Source organism: Daldinia loculata (genome assembly GCF_022478755.1).
Source record: "Daldinia loculata strain CBS 113971 unplaced genomic scaffold F4817scaffold_25, whole genome shotgun sequence".
NCBI lineage: Eukaryota > Fungi > Ascomycota > Sordariomycetes > Xylariales > Hypoxylaceae > Daldinia > Daldinia loculata.
The window spans coordinates 312,126-330,835 of NW_026054879.1; the positions used below are offsets into that span (position 1 = coordinate 312,126).

At 47.9% G+C, this 18,710-nt stretch overlaps 8 protein-coding genes across 8 annotated transcripts; 4 read left to right on the forward strand and 4 right to left on the reverse strand.

Annotated features, from left to right (window-relative positions):
- Positions 1-712: 712 nt before the first annotated feature.
- Positions 713-2,589, forward strand: F4817DRAFT_337951 (translation initiation factor eIF4e). Its single transcript, XM_049303354.1, has 3 exons — positions 713-1,102; positions 1,359-1,539; positions 1,608-2,589. The coding sequence occupies exons 2-3, from the start codon at positions 1,364-1,366 to the stop codon at positions 2,203-2,205; spliced, it is 774 nt and encodes a 257-aa protein (XP_049158976.1). The 5' UTR covers positions 713-1,102; positions 1,359-1,363; the 3' UTR covers positions 2,206-2,589.
- Positions 2,590-4,056, reverse strand: F4817DRAFT_337953 (calmodulin). Its single transcript, XM_049303355.1, has 4 exons — positions 3,909-4,056; positions 3,644-3,837; positions 2,908-3,517; positions 2,590-2,847 (listed from the first exon to the last, which is right to left on the reverse strand). Exons 1-3 carry the CDS (start codon positions 3,909-3,911, stop codon positions 3,136-3,138), a joined length of 579 nt encoding a protein of 192 aa, XP_049158977.1. The 5' UTR covers positions 3,912-4,056; the 3' UTR covers positions 2,590-2,847; positions 2,908-3,135.
- Positions 4,057-4,302: 246 nt separating this feature from the next.
- On the reverse strand, positions 4,303-6,662 carry F4817DRAFT_337956 (uncharacterized protein). The gene is made up of 2 exons (XM_049303356.1): positions 5,899-6,662; positions 4,303-5,777 (listed from the first exon to the last, which is right to left on the reverse strand). The coding sequence occupies exons 1-2, from the start codon at positions 5,998-6,000 to the stop codon at positions 4,437-4,439; spliced, it is 1,443 nt and encodes a 480-aa protein (XP_049158978.1). The 5' UTR covers positions 6,001-6,662; the 3' UTR covers positions 4,303-4,436.
- A 625-nt stretch (positions 6,663-7,287) lies between these two features.
- On the forward strand, positions 7,288-9,282 carry F4817DRAFT_316027 (stretch-activated Ca2+-permeable channel component-domain-containing protein; the record flags this gene model as incomplete). The annotated part of the gene is made up of 2 exons (XM_049300615.1): positions 7,288-8,539; positions 8,591-9,282. The coding sequence occupies 2 exons, from the start codon at positions 7,288-7,290 to the stop codon at positions 9,280-9,282; spliced, it is 1,944 nt and encodes a 647-aa protein (XP_049158979.1).
- A 235-nt stretch (positions 9,283-9,517) lies between these two features.
- F4817DRAFT_365385 (uncharacterized protein) lies at positions 9,518-10,240 on the reverse strand (the record flags this gene model as incomplete). The annotated part of the gene is made up of 1 exon (XM_049306861.1): positions 9,518-10,240. One exon carries the CDS (start codon positions 10,238-10,240, stop codon positions 9,809-9,811), a length of 432 nt encoding a protein of 143 aa, XP_049158980.1. The 3' UTR covers positions 9,518-9,808.
- Positions 10,241-10,656: 416 nt separating this feature from the next.
- F4817DRAFT_316029 (uncharacterized protein) lies at positions 10,657-11,381 on the forward strand (the record flags this gene model as incomplete). The annotated part of the gene is made up of 3 exons (XM_049300616.1): positions 10,657-10,743; positions 11,100-11,235; positions 11,314-11,381. 3 exons carry the CDS (start codon positions 10,657-10,659, stop codon positions 11,379-11,381), a joined length of 291 nt encoding a protein of 96 aa, XP_049158981.1.
- Positions 11,382-11,743: 362 nt separating this feature from the next.
- Positions 11,744-13,346, reverse strand: F4817DRAFT_111882 (uncharacterized protein). Its single transcript, XM_049297488.1, has 4 exons — positions 13,123-13,346; positions 12,766-13,070; positions 12,215-12,714; positions 11,744-12,159 (listed from the first exon to the last, which is right to left on the reverse strand). Exons 1-4 carry the CDS (start codon positions 13,193-13,195, stop codon positions 12,141-12,143), a joined length of 897 nt encoding a protein of 298 aa, XP_049158982.1. The 5' UTR covers positions 13,196-13,346; the 3' UTR covers positions 11,744-12,140.
- Positions 13,347-13,536: 190 nt separating this feature from the next.
- Positions 13,537-16,776, forward strand: F4817DRAFT_111856 (exocyst complex component Sec10-like protein). The gene is made up of 2 exons (XM_049297487.1): positions 13,537-13,876; positions 13,934-16,776. The coding sequence occupies exons 1-2, from the start codon at positions 13,768-13,770 to the stop codon at positions 16,552-16,554; spliced, it is 2,730 nt and encodes a 909-aa protein (XP_049158983.1). The 5' UTR covers positions 13,537-13,767; the 3' UTR covers positions 16,555-16,776.
- The last annotated feature ends 1,934 nt before the right edge of the window (positions 16,777-18,710 follow it).

An 18,710-nucleotide genomic window follows, 5' to 3' on the forward strand; every position in this document is an offset into this window, starting at 1 on the left:
CTCGCTAATATCACACAACTCACATCGTTAACAACAGCTTATTAAAACTAAGCCTGCAATTTTCAACTAGAAAACTAATAGGGGTATACACCAAGATTTTTTGGTTGGTTCTTGCTACCACTCATAACTGAGAGGAAGAGATTATTGAAATATGAATACTATCTCTTAGTTTACTTTAACACTAGACATGGTGAAACTATGTAGGATAATCATTTAGGTTAAGAGGAGAACCGTAGTAGACGTAGATGGGTGGTTACGGGATAACCGAGACGGGTAGACTCTTCTGGTATATTTAACCCCCAATTATATGATAACCCGATACTAATCATAAATAGACATTTCATAGCCATTGGGTTTATAAGCGATCTTAGTTTTACTGATATTATTCAGAAAATAGCAAAAGGATCATTGTAGTGAAACCCCAAATCTACGTGATACTCAGCTATACGAGATCTGTCTCTGAGCAGGCGTGTAAGCTGTCTCCCTAGACGTATACGTGTAAATCTAGATGGCTCGTTCGTTGTGCCAGTTTAAATGTATGTCTACTTTAATAAGTGCATATACGAATGTCTTGGTTATTAAAAGCAGAGGCGTTATTGGCAGTGCAGGTTTGGAACAGGTCTGACTTGGGACGGATGTTTAAGATAAGGCGAGGCTGAGTCCCACTGAAGAACACGCCTAGATGTACCTAACCAGGTATGTACCTATCATATCTGGAACTCGTACTTTCTTCAATTCTCCTACGGATGCTGCGATGTACTTGATACAGGTACTTTTGGGCAACTGCAGTTATGTAATTGATACCTATCATTGGTAAGTGCGGTCGGACAGCGTGCTAGCGATCATACGAATTGCGGCTCTTGAAACCCAGCCGTGTTGGTTTCAGAACCAATAGCAACCCCTTGATTCATATTAAGTACTGTATTGGCTGCTCCGTACCCTATAGCTGAAAAGGTCATTTGGTTATCACGTTGGCCATGGGTTTGGGACTTTTAATATTTTAGTTACCGACTTACTTTCGCTCTTCTTATTACTCTTTTTACCTACTCTTCCTTCTTGACGGTGTATAGTTGTCTGCTTAGAGTAATTACATCTTCCGATTGTAAGTGTCCATTTCCCCTGTGAGGCTGCAGATGTAGGTGTAGTTGTGTAACGGCAGCATCTATATAAAACCAACTAGTTGTTAGCAACAACATGCTGCTACGGTGCTGCGGCCAGGAACAGAAAGTCTTGGCAGCGTTGAACCCCACCATCATCAACCGCCGTTGAAGCTTCTCCAACCCCTCCTCTAACAAAGATAGGGGCTTTATTCGCATTCTACTCTTGTGTCTACAAGCTAACAAAACGTTAACCTGTAGTCATCATGGCTACGCGACCGAGTTTGTTTACTAGAGGGCTTTCCTCCCTCTCCCAGAGCACCGATGCGAACTCGCCGAATGTCAGCTCGCCCGCCGAGCAGCGAGACGATGCTAAGCGCAACTTGTTCAAGACCATGCGCCCTCTGCCAACCCAGCATTACTGGAACGTCTATTTTGACAGGTAAGATACTGATAGGATGCACGCTTATTTGGTACACCTCTTTTTCTAACGTTGGTGTTTTCATCCAGACAAGCCAAAGACCAAAAGAAGGAAGACGAGGCCAACTATCAGGCATCGCTAGAACAGCTGGGAACCCAGATCGAGTCGGTCCAGGACTTTTGGCGATACAATAACAATACCCCGGTAGACCAGATCAAGATGCGCGAGTCTATCTACTTGTTCAAGAGTGGCTTCAAGCCCATCTGGGAGGACCGCCGTAACGTGTTGGGTGGTAGTTGGACCTTCCGTGTGCCTAAGAGTTCCGGCCCTGACTTCTGGACCCGCATCCAGCTGATGGCTATCGGCGAAAAGCTACAGGAGGTTTTGGAGGAAGGCGACCAGATCTGCGGCGTCGGCCTCTCCGTGCGCTTCAACTCGCACCTGATTTCCATCTGGCACCGCGACGCGTCTAAGCAAAAGTCCATCGACAATCTACTGCAAGCTGTCTTGGACGACTTACCTCCTGAGCTGGCGCCGAAGTCCGATAACTACTTCTACAAGAAGCACTCGGACCACCCCGGCTTCAACCCGCCTCCCGAGCTTAAAGCGGTCCTTGACTCGCAAAAGAAGACCCTGGAGGCGGCCGCCGCTAAGAGCGCTGCTGCTGCGGCCCCTCTATCCGAGTGACCATTAACCTAGTACATGGCATATAAGGCAAAGGACCAGCGAGTTTTCTTAGAATTCCGCACGCATTGTGTGGATATTGCACGGCTTGCCTTCGTGGTATAAGTCATCTTGCTTTCCCCTTTGTGCGTACGAGGGGGCTGCATTTTTGGGCGTTTGCAATGGATATGACTGGATACGATTGTTGAATCTCTTGAAAATTTGGATGCTATATACGAGAGCGGGAATTTCATGGGCCAGACTTGCAATGGGACTTTGGGTCTAGTTGTCCTGTTGTGACCCCTGAGTATAAATGCAGACATGTGATCTCTATATAAATATTATAATAGACTTTATTACATCGAGAGAATGCGTCTGGTCCATTGGTAGTTTGTATGCACATGCCGAAATAGTTCTATAATATGTCACTTATCTCATTAGAAGTATAATAAGCTAAAATAAATAGCAACCCGTCATCCAGAACAAGGTGTCAGAAGGCGTAACTTGTAACTTAATGGTAGAAATGCTCTTTTATAATGACATATCTAGAGGGAACCTATGGCTCTTGAACCTTTTCGTCAAATTCCTAGAAATCCAATGCTGAACTTTATTAACGAACTTTTGGCCCCTTTGCTTTCTCTCTCCTATCTTACATTCTATCACCGTCTTACCTATCGCCATTAGCAAAAAATAGAAACAGAAACGTTTCGGGTAGAACATGCTTACCTCGCTGCCAAGTTCGTAAGTTCGTAAGTTCGTAAATGTATGCCCATTTCCCAATTTACGCCCGAAGAAGTGACGAGTGCACGTATCCCTTCGGATCCCCACGAAGCGTGCTTGTAAGCGCGCACCCATTCATTTATACATCCTCCCGTCCGTGTCATTAATATGATCTCACCTTCTATCCCGCGAAACACGCATGCCCTCACATATCCCGCCCCCCCCCCATCGTCCTCACTTCCACGCCCCCGCGCGTCTCATAACCTCCTCGAACTCGGCCCTCCCCACGCCCTTGCCCACGCCCGCGCCCCCGTTCGCCTCCAGAATCATGTCCTTAAGCAACTGATCATCGACGTCCTGCTTGAGCGTCATAGCGACGCGGCGGAGATGCGACAGCGTCAACACCTCATCCGTACCCCCACCCCCACCCCCACCCCCGGTAAACAACCGAAACGCCTCGTCGACTTCTTCCGCCGCGGGCCCGGGTTCTCGCGCGTGCAGCTTCAGCGCGCAGAGCGCTACGAACGGCTCGTACGACGCGTACCCCTCGTCGTCCGGGTCGAGGATCTCGAGGAATTCGGCGAGCTCGGGTTTGCTGGGGGGAAGGCCTAGGGCGCTGGGGGTGTGCGCGTGTATTGTTAGTACGGCGGTTATATATAGCACGGGGGTTGCGGGAAGAGAGAGGGAGGAGTGAAAATAGGAGGAAAGGAAAGGAAAGGAAAGGAAAGGAAAGGGAACCTACACCATGGCCCGCCGTACGTCCTTAATCGGTATGACGCCCTCCTTCTCGCCCTCAGCCGGCTCCGCAAACAGCGCAAACGCCTCCTTGATCTCGCGCTCCTCGCGCGCCGAGATGTTGTGCTCTTTAGCTAGTTTGGACTGTTTCTCTTTCGGCGCGGCGGCGGCTGCGGTGGTTGCGGCTTTGCGTTTTGGCGGCTACGTCATTAGCTTGAAGATTGCGCTTACGGGACGGGACGGGACGGGACGGTGTGTTTAATACGACTAACCATGGTCCCGCGTGTTGGGAAAAGAGACACTGGTTGAGTATACTGTATGGTATGAAGGATAACAGCGGCGCAATGGTATGGTAGAATACCTAGGTAAGATAGGCGTTGAATTAGGTAATCTTGAATTAGCTTAGAGGTGTTGAAGCTTAAGTTTTAGGTATGCAGAGCTCCATGCAACCGGTAGGTAAGGCTTCAGCCCGCTCCACATTTAACCGTTCCGGTTAGGTGCGGCCCGCTCGAAGTTTAGGAGGAGGTATTGCATAGAAACCCAGAAACTTAGAAACTCTCCTTTTTTCCCTTTTGAATTAACTTTCTATTACTAGGCTATGCGACATCACATCATAAGCACATAAATTGCTAGGAGTTCACCTTCGAATGGTCTTGTGAGGACGAGTTAGTTGAGAACAGTACCCTAGGGCATATAAGTTGATATTAATAAAATATCAGTAACAGCGATTATATTACATAGCATATTGCCATGTTCCCATGTCTTAATTTACAAGCCAGGGTTTGCTACTTAGTAAATATCTAACTTGACCTACCTACTTCCGGCGGCTTCAACCTCGCAACTAGGCCGTCAAGCTTGCTGCTCCATTCTATCGGCAACGCCTTATATATGCCCCTGACCTGCAACTCGCCAGCTCGGCCGATCATCCATATGTGTTCGAGGCCTATCCACAGGGCCATAAAATGTGCCAATATCACCATAGCTCTCGGTCTTCTTTCCTCTACGAATTTGGTGAACTCGGCGGGCACGTAGATAGCAAAGCGGCCGAACCTCCTTACAACAGCAAAATCTTGTTCACCATCGGCAATTGCTTTGTGTATGACGCATATGTACGACATAGCGCTTTCGTATACCCATCTCACATTTTCATCGTCTAGTTCGTGGTCCTCTTGCGCCGCATTCGATTCGGGTCCGGCGGGATGTTCTAGGAGCCAGTCGAGCGAACTATGATCATAAGTAATCAACTCCTTATGATTACTTAAATCTGGTGGTCCTTTCTCAAACGCCGCTATCCTCTGGGCCTCCTCTGGATCGGCCAATTTTTCAGCCGTGATATTTAATATCTCGCTCGCACCGCGGCCCATATACAGCCACTGGACTGGGGGCTCCCAAGGATCTACGGTCATTGTTTGAACCAGGCCTATCGAATGTACCACCATCCGAATACTCGTGAAGCAGATGAAGAGAGCATTTTGAGACGTCCTCAGCAATAAATCGTCGATATCGCGCCGCTGTTCTCTGCTGCACATGGTATGGTAAACCTGTTGCAATTTCATAAGTTCGATTCGCTCCTGTTTATCTGTACTTTCCTTCCAGAGGTATAAGGCCGAGTTAGCAAATATCACGTAAAGCAAGGCGGATCGATTTTGCTGAACTGCCATGCGTGTGGCTAGCTCGGGGATTTCGTGTTGCCACATGCGTGCGATCTCCTGGCTTTGTGGTATAGAGAACGGTTGCGACATGTTCGTATAGTAATTGTATAGTAAGCGTAGTTCCCAGAATCGTCGCCATGGTCCCTCGGGTAGGTCGATATCGGCATCTGAGCCGTCATCCGCAGGGGTAACATAAGATGAAGACGGCGAGGAGTAAAATCCTGGGCCATTTGGTGAGTATACCACCGGCTTAATGTCATTGCTGAAAAGACCCGGCGCACTATTCACTGGCGACCGACGTGAAACGTCGTCGTAAGTAGGTGCTAACTTGCTGCCGGAAGCTGGGGAGTGGCCGGTTAGCCTACTATCATGCCGGGTAGCCGACGTTGATCTCCTAGAGGCTGCTGAAGACGCCTGGCTCGTAGTCAAATACACGCACTCAACCGCATGTCTTGAGCAAGAGCCACAGCTTGGTCGAATTTCATCACACTAATTACAACGGAAAGTTAGGAATACATTCTACGAGATGTACTTGTGGCCAAGAGAACCCCCAAGCCAGAAGCGGGTAATGGCTTAGTAGGCGAAATGCGCCGCAGTCCCAATAACTAACCTTGACTCGTCTCTGCTTACACCGCGTACATCCGTTACGAGACTTTTTATGATAGAGCCGCGGACCGCGTGGCTTGTGCTCTTGCGTGCTACTGTCGTTCATACCGATAAGACTGGAGTAGTTTCGAGAACGCTAAGGCCTGATCTCAGCGAGTTACGAGTCTCGCGATGACTTGAGCTACCACGTTAGCACTAAGAATATCTTTAAGCTTGGTCTTGCGTCCCCGCTGGTTCATCGTAGTTATGATGCCAGCCTGAATTGATTCATTGCGAGCCTGAGGCTATTCAACTGACGATGCCGACTAGAGATGGGGAAGCGTCTATCAGCATGAATCCGTTAGGATCGAACGGACCGATCCAAATGCGGCGCGGCACAGCGCGATAAGCCCGTTTGCCACAATTCATCTTCTTATAGGCCTGTGGCTACTGTCGTATTTACCTAGGTGTAGGTGGGCCGGTGCTAACTTCATTCGTCCTTGAAAAAACTATTGCGGGTAGAAGAGACTCAAGAGAGAGAGATGGAGGATCAAGCAGGCCTTTTATAAGTCTATTAACCTCATAAGACCCCATAAGAGAGGTAAGGCTGTCACACCGAAGCTAAATCTCCGAACCAAACTACTGGGTCTGTTGTTCCCAATGAATACCTAGGTAGGTAATAACGGCATGTTCGCCGATCTCAAAGTGTATGGGGATGCAGGTTTGTGTATGGTATGTAGCGTTGGAAGCTGGAAACGATAGCGAAAGCGAAACCCGATAATTAGATACCGCTTGTCACTGAAGTACGTATTTGGTGGCTGATTACCTAATATGCGATTTTAAGAACAGCTGAGCTCATTGGCTTATTGTTACGTTGATAAGATTTGCTGATAAATTTGGCTCTTACACAACCAGACAACGTAGCACAGGCGGGTACTACGGTATGTGTTACGGGAAAGTTAGTGGTTAAGAGGTTTGGAGTTGTGGCTTGGATTGTCTCAAGGTTGCACATGTATGGTTTAGACCCGCAGTTGCGGGTATTCAGCTGTCAGGGGATTTCAGGGCAGGCACCTATCAATAACCCAGCACTGCTTGTGAAACTCCATTCCTCGATGACTTTACGACTTATGTTACGACTTCACATTGTCCACTCCTTTTCCGATAAGCTGATACCACCAATTGTATATACAATTGTCCTTATTCTCTAGCAAACAATCTTCAATATTACGCGACCATCCTACTGCCGTAAAATATAACCGATAGTAACAAACAACCTCTATTTTCGTAACGCCGCGGCGCCTAGCGTAATCCTTTCTAGCTGACAGATTCCAATAAGTTTCAACCCGACTTATCTGCTGCTACTGGGACACAACCCTATATTCTGTGAGATGCCCGAAAGGGCTATGCTTCTAGGATGCAACTTAGTCCATTGCAATCGCGGCTGGCAGCATCTCTGATAGCCTCCTGCCTTTTGCTCGTTATCTATGTCATTCTACTCTCTCCGCAATTCGCCTTCGCTGTCGAGTTCGATCCTATAATCGCCGACCATGACGTGCACGAATTGTCATACGAAGAGCTCGATGTTGTGGATATATCGGAGGCCTTAGACCTGAGAGGTCCAGCGTACGAGCCAGACTTTGCGCTATTCGACCGAGGCATCATAGGAAGGGTACCAGATAGTGCGACTGTCTTGGCCAACAATGAAAAGAAAAAATCCAATCTCGCTCCTGGCGTTACGATGGCATATGTCTTCCAAGCTTCGTCGGTCACTAACAGAGCAGCGCGGGACTCAAATGAACCGCTGGAGCTTCGAAGAAGTTTGAACGAATCACAAGCACCGGCTGTGAATGGGGACGAAGATCAGAATGAGGATGGTGGCACTACTGTTAAGCCAGAACTTGCACGTCGGAAAGAAACAACTAAAACATTGTGGATATCCGCGAATACTTGCCTGCAACCTGGGCGCCGTTCATCAGACCGAACAGCTCCGGATCCTCCACAACTCACTCTTTACGTTTCTACATCGTCTGATAATACTTCTCCGGGGCCGCAGCAGAGCGACAATACGCAGAAAGCCATCGCATTCACGGAGGGGGCTGTTATGTTCAACACATCTATAGACAAGGATGTCTACTTGAGCATTTCTGCCCCAGATGTCTCGGCCGAGCAATTTGACACTTCACATGAATACAATTTCGAGCTCGTCGCTTCTACTGATCAGTATTACTTTTCATTTCACGATAATCAAACCAGTCCTGATCTTGTATGGGTTGACAGCGACGCCTCGGCGGCTCTACTACAAACCGGGTTTCTAAACAATGTGACGAGTCAAGTGATCACAACGCCACCGTATGTCATGTTCGCTCATAACGACAACAATGTGGACATCAAAGGGGTACGTAACTCTTACTGCGGTTTAAGTTCGTATGCTCAGATTAGGAATCTTGCCGATGGAAGTAGCGGAGAGATGACGGTAGGGTTGAAGAATGGAGGAGAAGACAACTTGACCCGGCAGGAGTTCTACGTTAGTGGTCTTAACGCTAGCTCTAACTACACAGCTATCCTTGCTCGTCCGCCGGGGAAGAGTCTCCAAACGCGCCAGGAAGAATCTTCAACCATAGGCGGCGGCATCGTATTCCAGCCGGCTGTTTTTTCGACCAAACCTAGTAAGTACAGCATGAGTTCTTGAGAGTGATGAGACGCTAACAAGAATGTAGATGGCGCGTGTACGTTTATCTTCAACCTCACATTTTGCGAACAGACCCAATATGCTGTTCCCGGAAACTTGAACACGTTTCCTAACGCTACGGCTCTTGGAAATTTTTACGATGACTACGTACGGTCTATGTGGGACAATTTCGATAAAGTTCTACAGCAGACTCCTTGCGAGGCTGCTTCAACTGCCCGATACTCGTTAGCCAGGGGCTGCGAGGATTGCAAGACTTCGTATAGGAGATGGCTCTGTTCGGTGGCAATTCCTCGTTGCGAGGACTTCTCGACGCCCGACCGACGCTTTCTTCAAATGCGTAATATCGCGGCTCCTTTCCCGAATGGAACGACGGTGGATGAGGAGATATTGAAGAAACACGGACATTCCAAGGCTTTCAATTCGTCTCGTAACCCTAAAATTGACGAAGTTGTCCAGCCAGGCCCGTACAAGGAGTTGTTGCCCTGTGAAAATTTGTGTTATGAACTGGTCCAGAGCTGCCCGGCTTCGATGGGATTCAGTTGTCCTCGGCCGTCAAGTAAGTTTAGCTTCGAAACTAGCTATGGACAAAAGGCGAGGGACGATAGTTTGTCGTGTAATTACCCCGGGTCTGCGCATTTCATAGGAGGCGCAGGCATGCTTTCCCCCTCTTGGGCTGGTCTGGTCGGCATAATTGGCATACTTTTAACAATACTTGTATGAGAGTCGGAGTTTAGGACTTAGATTTGGGCGCCTAGGTTCGGATTGGCTCGCGATATTGAAGGTCATGTTTCACGGAGAGCAAGCGAAAGGCATCGCATGAATGGCATTGTATGGGCGTTTTTGGTTGATATCATCTCATATTTCATTTCCAACAAGGATACTTGACACTTTCACACTACCGTCAAATATACAGGTCGTGTTCGCGACTACGCGAATTATCAAGCTACCTTTACAGTGTTAGATATTTGCGTCATGACGTGCTGGATATGCTCTTTTTACCTACTGTGAAGGCTCCCAAACAAGCATAGGTCACGGCTCATACCCGCCTAAGAATGACAGACCTAATAATTTTGGTATTGCAATTCCACGGTAATGCCATTACTACCGCGGACACATCCTCGTCGGCGAACCTAACGCGATGATTTCTGTCTTACGTTAAAGACCTAGCACATCGTTACTTCTTCCGCGCCTCGAGCTGCTCTATCCTGGCCTCGAGATCGGAAATGGTGGCTGCGGTTTGCTCATGTTAGCTCTGCGGGGTGACGGGTAAGGGTAAGAGTAAGGGTAAGGCGCGCGTGCCTCGCATCTCGGCCCGGGTCTCGTCCTGCTCTAGGCGCACCCAGAAGTAGTACGCCACTTGGTACGTGAAGACGGCGACGAGGAGTACTTTGGCGATGGGCCGCCCGAAGGTCTTGTAGAATTGCGCCTGGGATGAGGTGAGCTTCTCGTCTCTTAGGTATGGATGGATGATAGATGGTAGGCTCCCTTGGTATGGGGAGGGAGGGAGGGAGGGAGGGATGCTGCTGACATTTGGAGAACGGGCCTCTTGTCCTACGGGCGAGGACGAGGAGAAGCGTGCCCGTGGACGCTGGAGTTGTTGGAGGGGGGTAGGATGGCAGGGTGCGCGCGCTGTGAAGGTGCGGAGGGGCGCGAGGTGTCTCGTTGTTCGGGAGAGCATCGTGCGTCGAGCTCGCTAGTATCGATAAGATCTATATATGGTCGACGTGAGTGAGGAGAATGATGTTGCGTAAGTTTAGTGATACTGAAGCTTTAAGTTAAGGTCTGTTCGAAGGGACGGATGCTCTATGGAAGCTTCTTCAAAGATGTACCTAACCTACATACATAGGTACCTGTTACCCCACCAGTAGTGGCTTGAGCGGAACCTTAGGTATTCTTAACCCCCTGTCTGGCGAGGCTGCTATTGCTGATCCACCGGGGAAAATATACTAGTTCTAGCCCGTTAGGGTAAGTAGCAGTAGCAGCGCTCGTATCGAAACGGGTAGGTAGGTCCCTTAATTTTTGTCGACCGAGTGAACGAGCTACCTATTCCGCTATCGATAAAGGGAGGTTACCTTAGGTAACCTTGCAGACACCATGTCCATATGGGAAAGTGAATACGGTACATCTCCAACTCTTGAGTTCGATTCGAACAATCTGTTCTCAGATCCCACTGGAAAGACTGTTGCTTTGTCATTTAACTATAAAATATTTAAACTCGCGCGTTAGGTTGGGCGTCTGGTCTCGCCTTCGAGTTTGTTATATTAATTGTAACTAGCATACCTTTCATATACCTTTTCAATTGACGATACATAACCGTTCCCTCGGTCCCCTTCCAACTTTCGAGACCGCGCTATACATACCTACCTACATACCTACCTACCTACCTACATACTATTTCGGCTTTCTGCCCCTTTACAACTTGCCAACCAACCAACCAACTAACTTCTCCTTTCTCTCCTCGTCTATATACAAATACACAATGGTACGTCTCTAGCATTTTGCGCGGCGGTGAATATACTGCTAATTGCGACTCTCAGGCCCAAACCCTCGAGCAGCGAAGGCGAAACGCCAAATTCGCCAAGGACCAGGACGCCCGTCGCGGCAAGTCGGAGACTGACGTTAAGAAGCAGACCAAGGGCGTGCGAAAGTCGCCTATTTCTCCCTTCTGGCTCGGTAAGCTATTTGTCCCCTGTTCCCATGCGTTGATCGCGTCAAGTCCTATGCGAGGAAGCTAACGATATCTACGCTTAGGTATCCTCGGCTTCATCGTCTTCGGCGGCCTCATATTCGAGCTCATCTCGCGCATCTTCTTCCGATGAATAATAACAATATCGTTGAACAGTGCAAATACATACTGCAATTATCAAAGTAGAGTCCGGGTGAGAAAAGTACTCTTGTGGGGATGATCCGTGTAGTCGTAGTCATGATATAAGATGGAGGCGTGGTTGGAAGTTGAGAAGCTTGTAATGCTTACAATGTTTTCAAAGTGTATACATGTACAGTCGTCTAGGAGATCGATATGATACCTGAGCGTTTGCTCTACCAGAACAGAATCGTGTTGTAAGGGAGGTCAGATCCATTTTAGACGCATTGCTAGATTTATGTATAATTCTTAAAAAATCTATAGTAGACGGCCTAACTATGCAATGCTCTAAATACGAAGCCTGCACTACGATTGAATAATGATCACGCGTAATGAAGTCCTGTTTAATAGGTACACATGCTGAGATGTGTTCAAATGCATAGAACTAGCATTGCCAATATCTCAACTGATATGATAATTGACATCAAGAAAGCAGCTCGAATCAGATGGTATAAACCTTGACCTTTCAAAACGCCATTTCGTATGAATACATAGGTAACTACGATGGATCACGCTCCAAGACCCCTCTTCTGTCCCTGGCCTTCATTTTTCATCCTCATCCCCATATCGTACTGTCGCTCTAGGTCGTGTTGGACTCGGTCGATATACGCCTTTGACGTGGAGGGTGCGTTATGACTCCCTGCGTCTGTCGTACCGTTGGATTTCTTGGCACCGAGAAGGCGGAGGAATTTCTCCTTCCTCTTGTCATCGCCACCTAGTGCTTGGGCGTTCCACTGCTCGCCGCCGTTAGTATTCCCTCCAGCTTCAACTGTGGCGGGCGACACGTACTCCTCGGCCTGTTCCTTCTCCTTTCTCTTCTTCTTCTTGTCCTTCTTTTCCTTTCGCGCCTCAACTTCCTCTTGAGCACTAGCCTCCTCGGCGGCCTTCTCTAACTTTCTCTTCTTCTTCTTCTTTTCCTCCTTAGGTAGCTCCACACCACCCGCAACATCAGCATCGGATGAGTCGCTAGAGTCACGCTCGTCATCTTCTTCAGCCTTGCGCTTACGCTTCTCGGCCTTCTTCTCGTCCTTCTTCTCGGCCTTCTTCTTGTCCTTCTTCTTGTGCTTCTTTTCCTTCTTGGGGGGCGCATCATCTTCACTGTCTTCACTGTCGTCACTGTCGTCACTGTCGTCGCTGTCTTCACTGTCGTCGCTGTCTTCACTATCTACTTCCTCTGTTTTAGTACGCTTGGGCTTGCGGTCACCCAGAGGAATATAGTTCTCATCCTCGGAGTCGGCTGCCATCTTCTCAACCTCACGAGACACCTTGTTCTTCTCGGCATCCTCTTTCTAATCATACGATCAGTAAATGATAACTCTGCGGTTAGTTAGATATCTTACCTCGCGCTGCTCGTCTAGAAGATCAGCACGGGCCTTAGCTTTCTGCGCCTCGGCCATCAGCTTGATAGCTTGCGCCTCCAATTTCTGAGCGCGTAGGCGTAGTCGCTTGCGTCGCTTCTCTTGCTTGTGTGGTCGGTTGGCCAATTTCTTCAACTTGTCGGCTGCTTTGCGTTCAGTATTCCACTTAGCAGCGCGGCCGACGTTTGCCTTTCGCGCTTGCTTAGCTTCGGATTTGGCATGGCGCTTTTCTTTGCGGGCTTCGGATCTTGCGATTCGCTGCTCTTGTTGTCTCTTAAGCTTGGCCTCTAAAGTATGTTAGCAATCTACGTCTTGGGTAGTTGTAACAGTGTCGTTTACCTTTGGATTCGGCTTCGCGACGAAGCTTCTCCGGGTCAAGCTTCTTCCAGGGAGCCGGATCGCTAGCTTCCATTTTGAAGAATTAAAATTCAGTAAAGTGAATACTAGATTGAGATAGTATTATGGGATAATACAGTGAGCCTCTTAAATGAAATTTCAGAAACTCTGCTCAACCTGTTATGTATTAGAGGTGTGAACCATAAAAAGATCTACTTAGCTGCAATTAACTTTGGACCCAGAAAAAAAAAGTTGTCGAATTTGGAGGAATTCTGCCGCGGGGAGTACTTTGCCGATAAAGGGCGGTGTGATTAGTACCTAAGTACATCAGGTTTAGAGTTCCAGTCTAATCTAGTAACCTAGTTAGCTGTAGCGGTAACTATCAGTAGGTTGGTTAGTTGTTAGTGTTAACTAAAGGAAGGTGGGTTCATCTTATACATGTACATAATAGTTGTGACCGCCAGGTTGAAGGGGCACTTTTTAGGATTACATACATTACATATACTTCATCAGAATCTCCATGGCAGTCAAACTGCTCTTTTCTCCAATACTACTCTTATATTTCTTAATTTCACAATAGGGTTACCTCATGTAGCTGTGTGCAACCTTACTAATTCCCCGTAGATCTACTACAACACCTTAGCTACAATGTCTACATTCAAGCGAGCGTCGCAATATGGCGCGACGCCCAGGGCGAGTATCTTAAGTACATTGCGAGCGACATCGATGTTAGATACGAAAACGGCTCTGCCAGCCGGTAAGCACGAAGCACATCCTTCCCACTAGCTGTGTAGGTATTGATCCTAGATGACAGAAATCATTGTCTCTATACTCGATTACTTGCCGATACCAGACCTTCTTCGATTTGCAAGGACGTCGACCCGAATGCGTGAGATGGTATACGATGACACGAGATGGGTAGCGAGACTTAAGAGCATGGGATGCTGGAACGAGTTGGAGGCTAGGAAGAGATTTGAGGAAGCTATGAAGAGAAAACGGGACGCTGCGGGGCGACCAAATGCCAACGGCGGACCAAATTCGATAGCGGGTAGGCAGACCAGCACAACTATATTCGATGCTGCTTTAGAAGAGGAACACCGGAAAGCTCAAGAAGACAAAGCTTTACAACTCCAGGAATCGAGGCTCGACGGGTTCGAGACGCTGAGTTTAAACCAATCACAGTCTAAGTCGCCCTACGAAGATCCAGATGCACTACTTGATATACTCAAGAACGTTAAGAGTATACGGGGTCACGCGAGGGAAGAGTATGGCAAAGTTTATGGGGCTCTAGCACCCTTTTATTTTGATCTAGCACGAGCGAAGAGCCATACCGAACCAATCGTGTTTAAGGTGTTTCGAGATCCAGAGAGGCAAGCACAGATGCTGTCTAATTTACAGACCTTTAGCAAAAGTGACTGGACCGAGGGTTATATGCAGCGAGAGGCTAAACTCATTAATATGACAACTCTCTTCGAAAGCGCAGTCTTAAGAGAGTTCGAGCAGGGATACGAGTTCTGGGATGTTGATGGCAGGATGAAGAGATACGCACATGTGTTGCATAATCTGAACGAGGGTAACGCGGCCATGGACCTCTTCATTCACAAGCATCCAATTCTCAACGACCGCGGAGTTATAGGTAATCCGATGGATTGTATCAACCAAGCTCCCCAGGATAGCATTACTCTCGAGCCTTCCCGTGCTTTCTTCGATTCGCTTGTTAAGAAAGTAAACGAGCAGGGCGAGGTGATTGGCCGCATCTTCCCTCAGCCAGCAACTGTTTTCTGGGTCTTCGTGGATAAAGTTCGAGAAGAAATCATCATGGAGTATGTTACTCCCTTATTAGACGAATGTCATGATCGATACATGCCATCCTACCTAAAGGCGGTGTCTGGCTTGTTCGAGCAGTGCATGGAATTTGTTCGGTTACTCGTTCCACCAAAAGATTCTTCCGAAAAAAGTTTAGAAGATCATGCAAAAGAGATAGCTCTGAGAGTGTTTGAGCCACACCTAGATTTGTACTTGCAAGAGGAGCTGGATAGTTTGACAAAATATGCCGAACGCGAAGTTATAAACTGGGAGCAGAAGCTCTCGGAGCAAGAGGCTACCGTCGAGTCGTTTTATATGGGCAATTTCAATCGACAGGCCGACAAAAACGACTTCCTTAGTTCCTTCAAGAAAGTAGTAATGATGCCAGTTACAGTCTTACCTTTCGGGACTACCAAGGCATCTACAACATCAGCTACTAATAGCACCACACTTCGACCATCACTGGCTGGTACACCTGCATCATCCCGTCCGCAAACGCCTGGGGTTGGCGATGCCTCAGAACGGACCGCGAGTCCTCTACCATCTGAAGCACCCACCGATGAACTCAAGGCGAAAGCTGCGCTCATGGCGAACCGGCTTGAAGGGATCAGAAGTCTTTTCAGTATCGAGGTCGCTCTTGATTTAGTGCATGCTGCGAAAGAAAGCCTCGGAAGAGCAGCGAAGTTTGTAACGCTAGGTGGTCAGGCGGGCGAAGAAGCTCGAGAGCAATGCGAAGCGATGTTCGTTGTCCTAGTCAAGATCCTTGGTCAGGCACATGTTAAAAACGGGTTTGCAAAAGCCGTGGAGCATCTTTCCCGGTATAATCCTCGAGAAATAAGCGATCATAGCCAAACCGGAGTGGCGCCGCTCGTTATGTTTATCGAGTTGGTCAATGTTGGCGATATCATCTCACAAATGGTTGACGTATTTTATGAGCAGCAACTTGCTGCGCCGAAAATTGCCGACCGAAACGATTTCCTCGATCCTGCGGGCCTAGCGAAAAAGAAATTTGAGCAGATGTTGGACGAGAATGTTGCGGCAGGTCTTAACAAAGGCATCGACGTGTTGATGGATGAAGTCGAATATCTCTGCGCTACAACGCAGCTACCTACAGACTTTAATCCGTCACCCTCCATGCAAGAGGTTGGGGTGTCTAAGAATCCCGATATAGGCCCAACCACAACCGCAAAGCGCATTACCGAGCTAGTAGCTTCTCACACGAGGATGCTAGTAGGGAGCACGGAGAAGACCATGCTAGACGTGTTTAACGGCGAAGTCGGACTGCGTCTATTTACGGCCGTGTGTAAACATATTAAACGACAGCGTATCAGCACCGAAGGTGCAATTAAACTCATCGCGGATATGAACATGTATTTCGAATATATCCGGACGCTCAAGAACCCAGATCTACTAGCATACTTCAAAGCCCTACGAGAACTAAGCCAGATATACCTTATCGATGCTAAGCATGCTAAAGAAATGGCGATCATCATAGCTGATGGCGACCGATTCGGCGGCATATTTCGCGCCGAAGAAGTATACGAGTTTGCCGAAAGAAGAGCCGACTGGTATCAGGTGAAGAGGGATGTAGAGAGAGCGATGTACGGACTCGAGTGTCAAGTCATGTAGGAGTGACGTGCTTCGTCGCTTGAAGCCTAAAGACGCACTACCTTACATTTTATTTGCACTGATCAAGCCAATAGCTCCAGCTACAAGGCTGTTCGTTCTTGTGAGAACGTCTATTATGAAGAAACGGATACGTTTACATCGATTACTCTGTGGCTTGATCGCTGATTGAAAGCACTTGAAACAGTCAAAACCCGGTCTGATCTCATACTGAGGTTTAAAGTTCCAACAGGCTCAAGGAATTAATATTCCGGCGGCTAGAAGCGAACCATATCGTCGGGATGATACATGCATCTTGGATGCTGCATACTACCATTGGGCTGGGTGGCAGATCTGCCACCGACATTTCGGGTACTACAAGTAAGATGCCGGGCAATAAAGCAACATCTTCTATACTGTCTTTGGTTAATTATATTTCGAATCTCACCCCATGATCGTACTCAGCCCTACAATAACGAGTAGCTATGCAGCAGATATAAAAGAGCGGCACTCAACAAAAAGGCCCATTTAGTTATTATCGTCGGGGTTTGTGTCGCAATAAAGCGGTGTGATGCCCAATGAGCTAGACAAAGGGAACTACTGCCGTTACTTCTCGTAACCTGGTTACCATTCCCAGTACCGCGATAACCCAAAGCTGACAAGCCCGCCATGTACCCAGCGGCCGTGTGAAAGGAGCTCGGTATTAGAAGTATCAACTAGCATATTCATCCTGGGTGTTTCACCGTCTGACTCATTAGTACGGGACGCCAGAGCAGAACATAGGCAGATGCCAAGGAGCTTGACCACATGCATATGGTGAATCGATTTGATGAATGATTGGTCTTCTAGCAAGGCCTGGTATTGCTTACATGGCTTGTTTATGTAATGTGTTGATTAACCATTGGCCCCCCTTATATTGCAGGACGGGTTGAAAAGTTGATATTCGATCTTGATGGATAGCCATAGCGCCCGAGAATTCTGGAAAGGACCAAACATTGCACATTACGGGCTGTACATTGCTGACGGAAAGCAAATTTTAGCACTTCACCGCAAGTCACAAGTCAGGCATGGTACTATGATATACCTCCTCCACGGTGCAGAGCTCCATCCCTTCGCAAATGGAGACATTTTATTAAAGGTCTATTCTTAGCTATACCCTAGGTACATGAACTGCAGGTCCCCGCGAAGCACACGGACCCCCGATCAATAATCATATTGCAGGTGTAGGAGTAGTTAGGTATACATACTCTCCTCTCCTTGCTCGGTGTCGCTTTCGGTGGCATGCTTTAGTCGTGAGCGACTAGTGACTAGGATATGATGTTCGTCATATTAAAAATCCTAGAAGCTAAATGGGCAGAAAGCATGGCGTTCGTGTTGCCAGGAGTCCAGGACAAGCGAGCCTAAAAAAATCTAGTCATCTCGCAGAATGCAGTGTGACCACAAATAAACACACACATGTGTAGGTATACAGCCTATCGAGTCTCGTGGCCTCCGTGTAATGTACGGAGCCCGTCAAGCTCACGGATTCAGATGCAAAGCGTCCCCTCCTTTCAGAGGTAATTACGCATTCTAGAAGCCCCTGTCCCGTAAGGATTTCCCCCCCACTCACCTTAAACTGCTGGGATGGGGAACTTTGGTCTGAGCCTGAACCTGAATGGGTCTACTTCGTACGGGTATGCAGGTATGCAATTGGGGCGTGGCTTACCCTTGCACTGTCTGGTACCTTTTTGTGAGACCCAAGACGATCTTCTTGTAGAAGCACGAATACGGCAGTTGATCTACGTTTTGGACAAGGTCCACGACCTCTTTAAAGAGGAAAAGAGATCAACAGTTTGGCTCGAAGGATTTCAGCCGCACGAGGGTTACGGAATAGAGTCCTTAGAAACATGGAAATCCAAACCTCTTCATAAACCCCCCCACCGAACCGAACCGAACCTAACCGTGTCAAATAGTCTCCGTCACCAGTCGGTGGAGTCCGAAACATGGCTTGAAAGTGAGAAGTGAGATAAGCTTTGGGTAATTTAGGTAGTTTTATGTCGGCCGCCTTCTTTATTCAAACTTCACTTACAACGAGCGTCACGAGACAATACACTTCGCATAGCACGAAGCACAGAAGACATAAGCGGTATAGGAAAATTACCTAGCTAGGATACCGGGTGTGTGGGTCGTCGCCGTGAGAA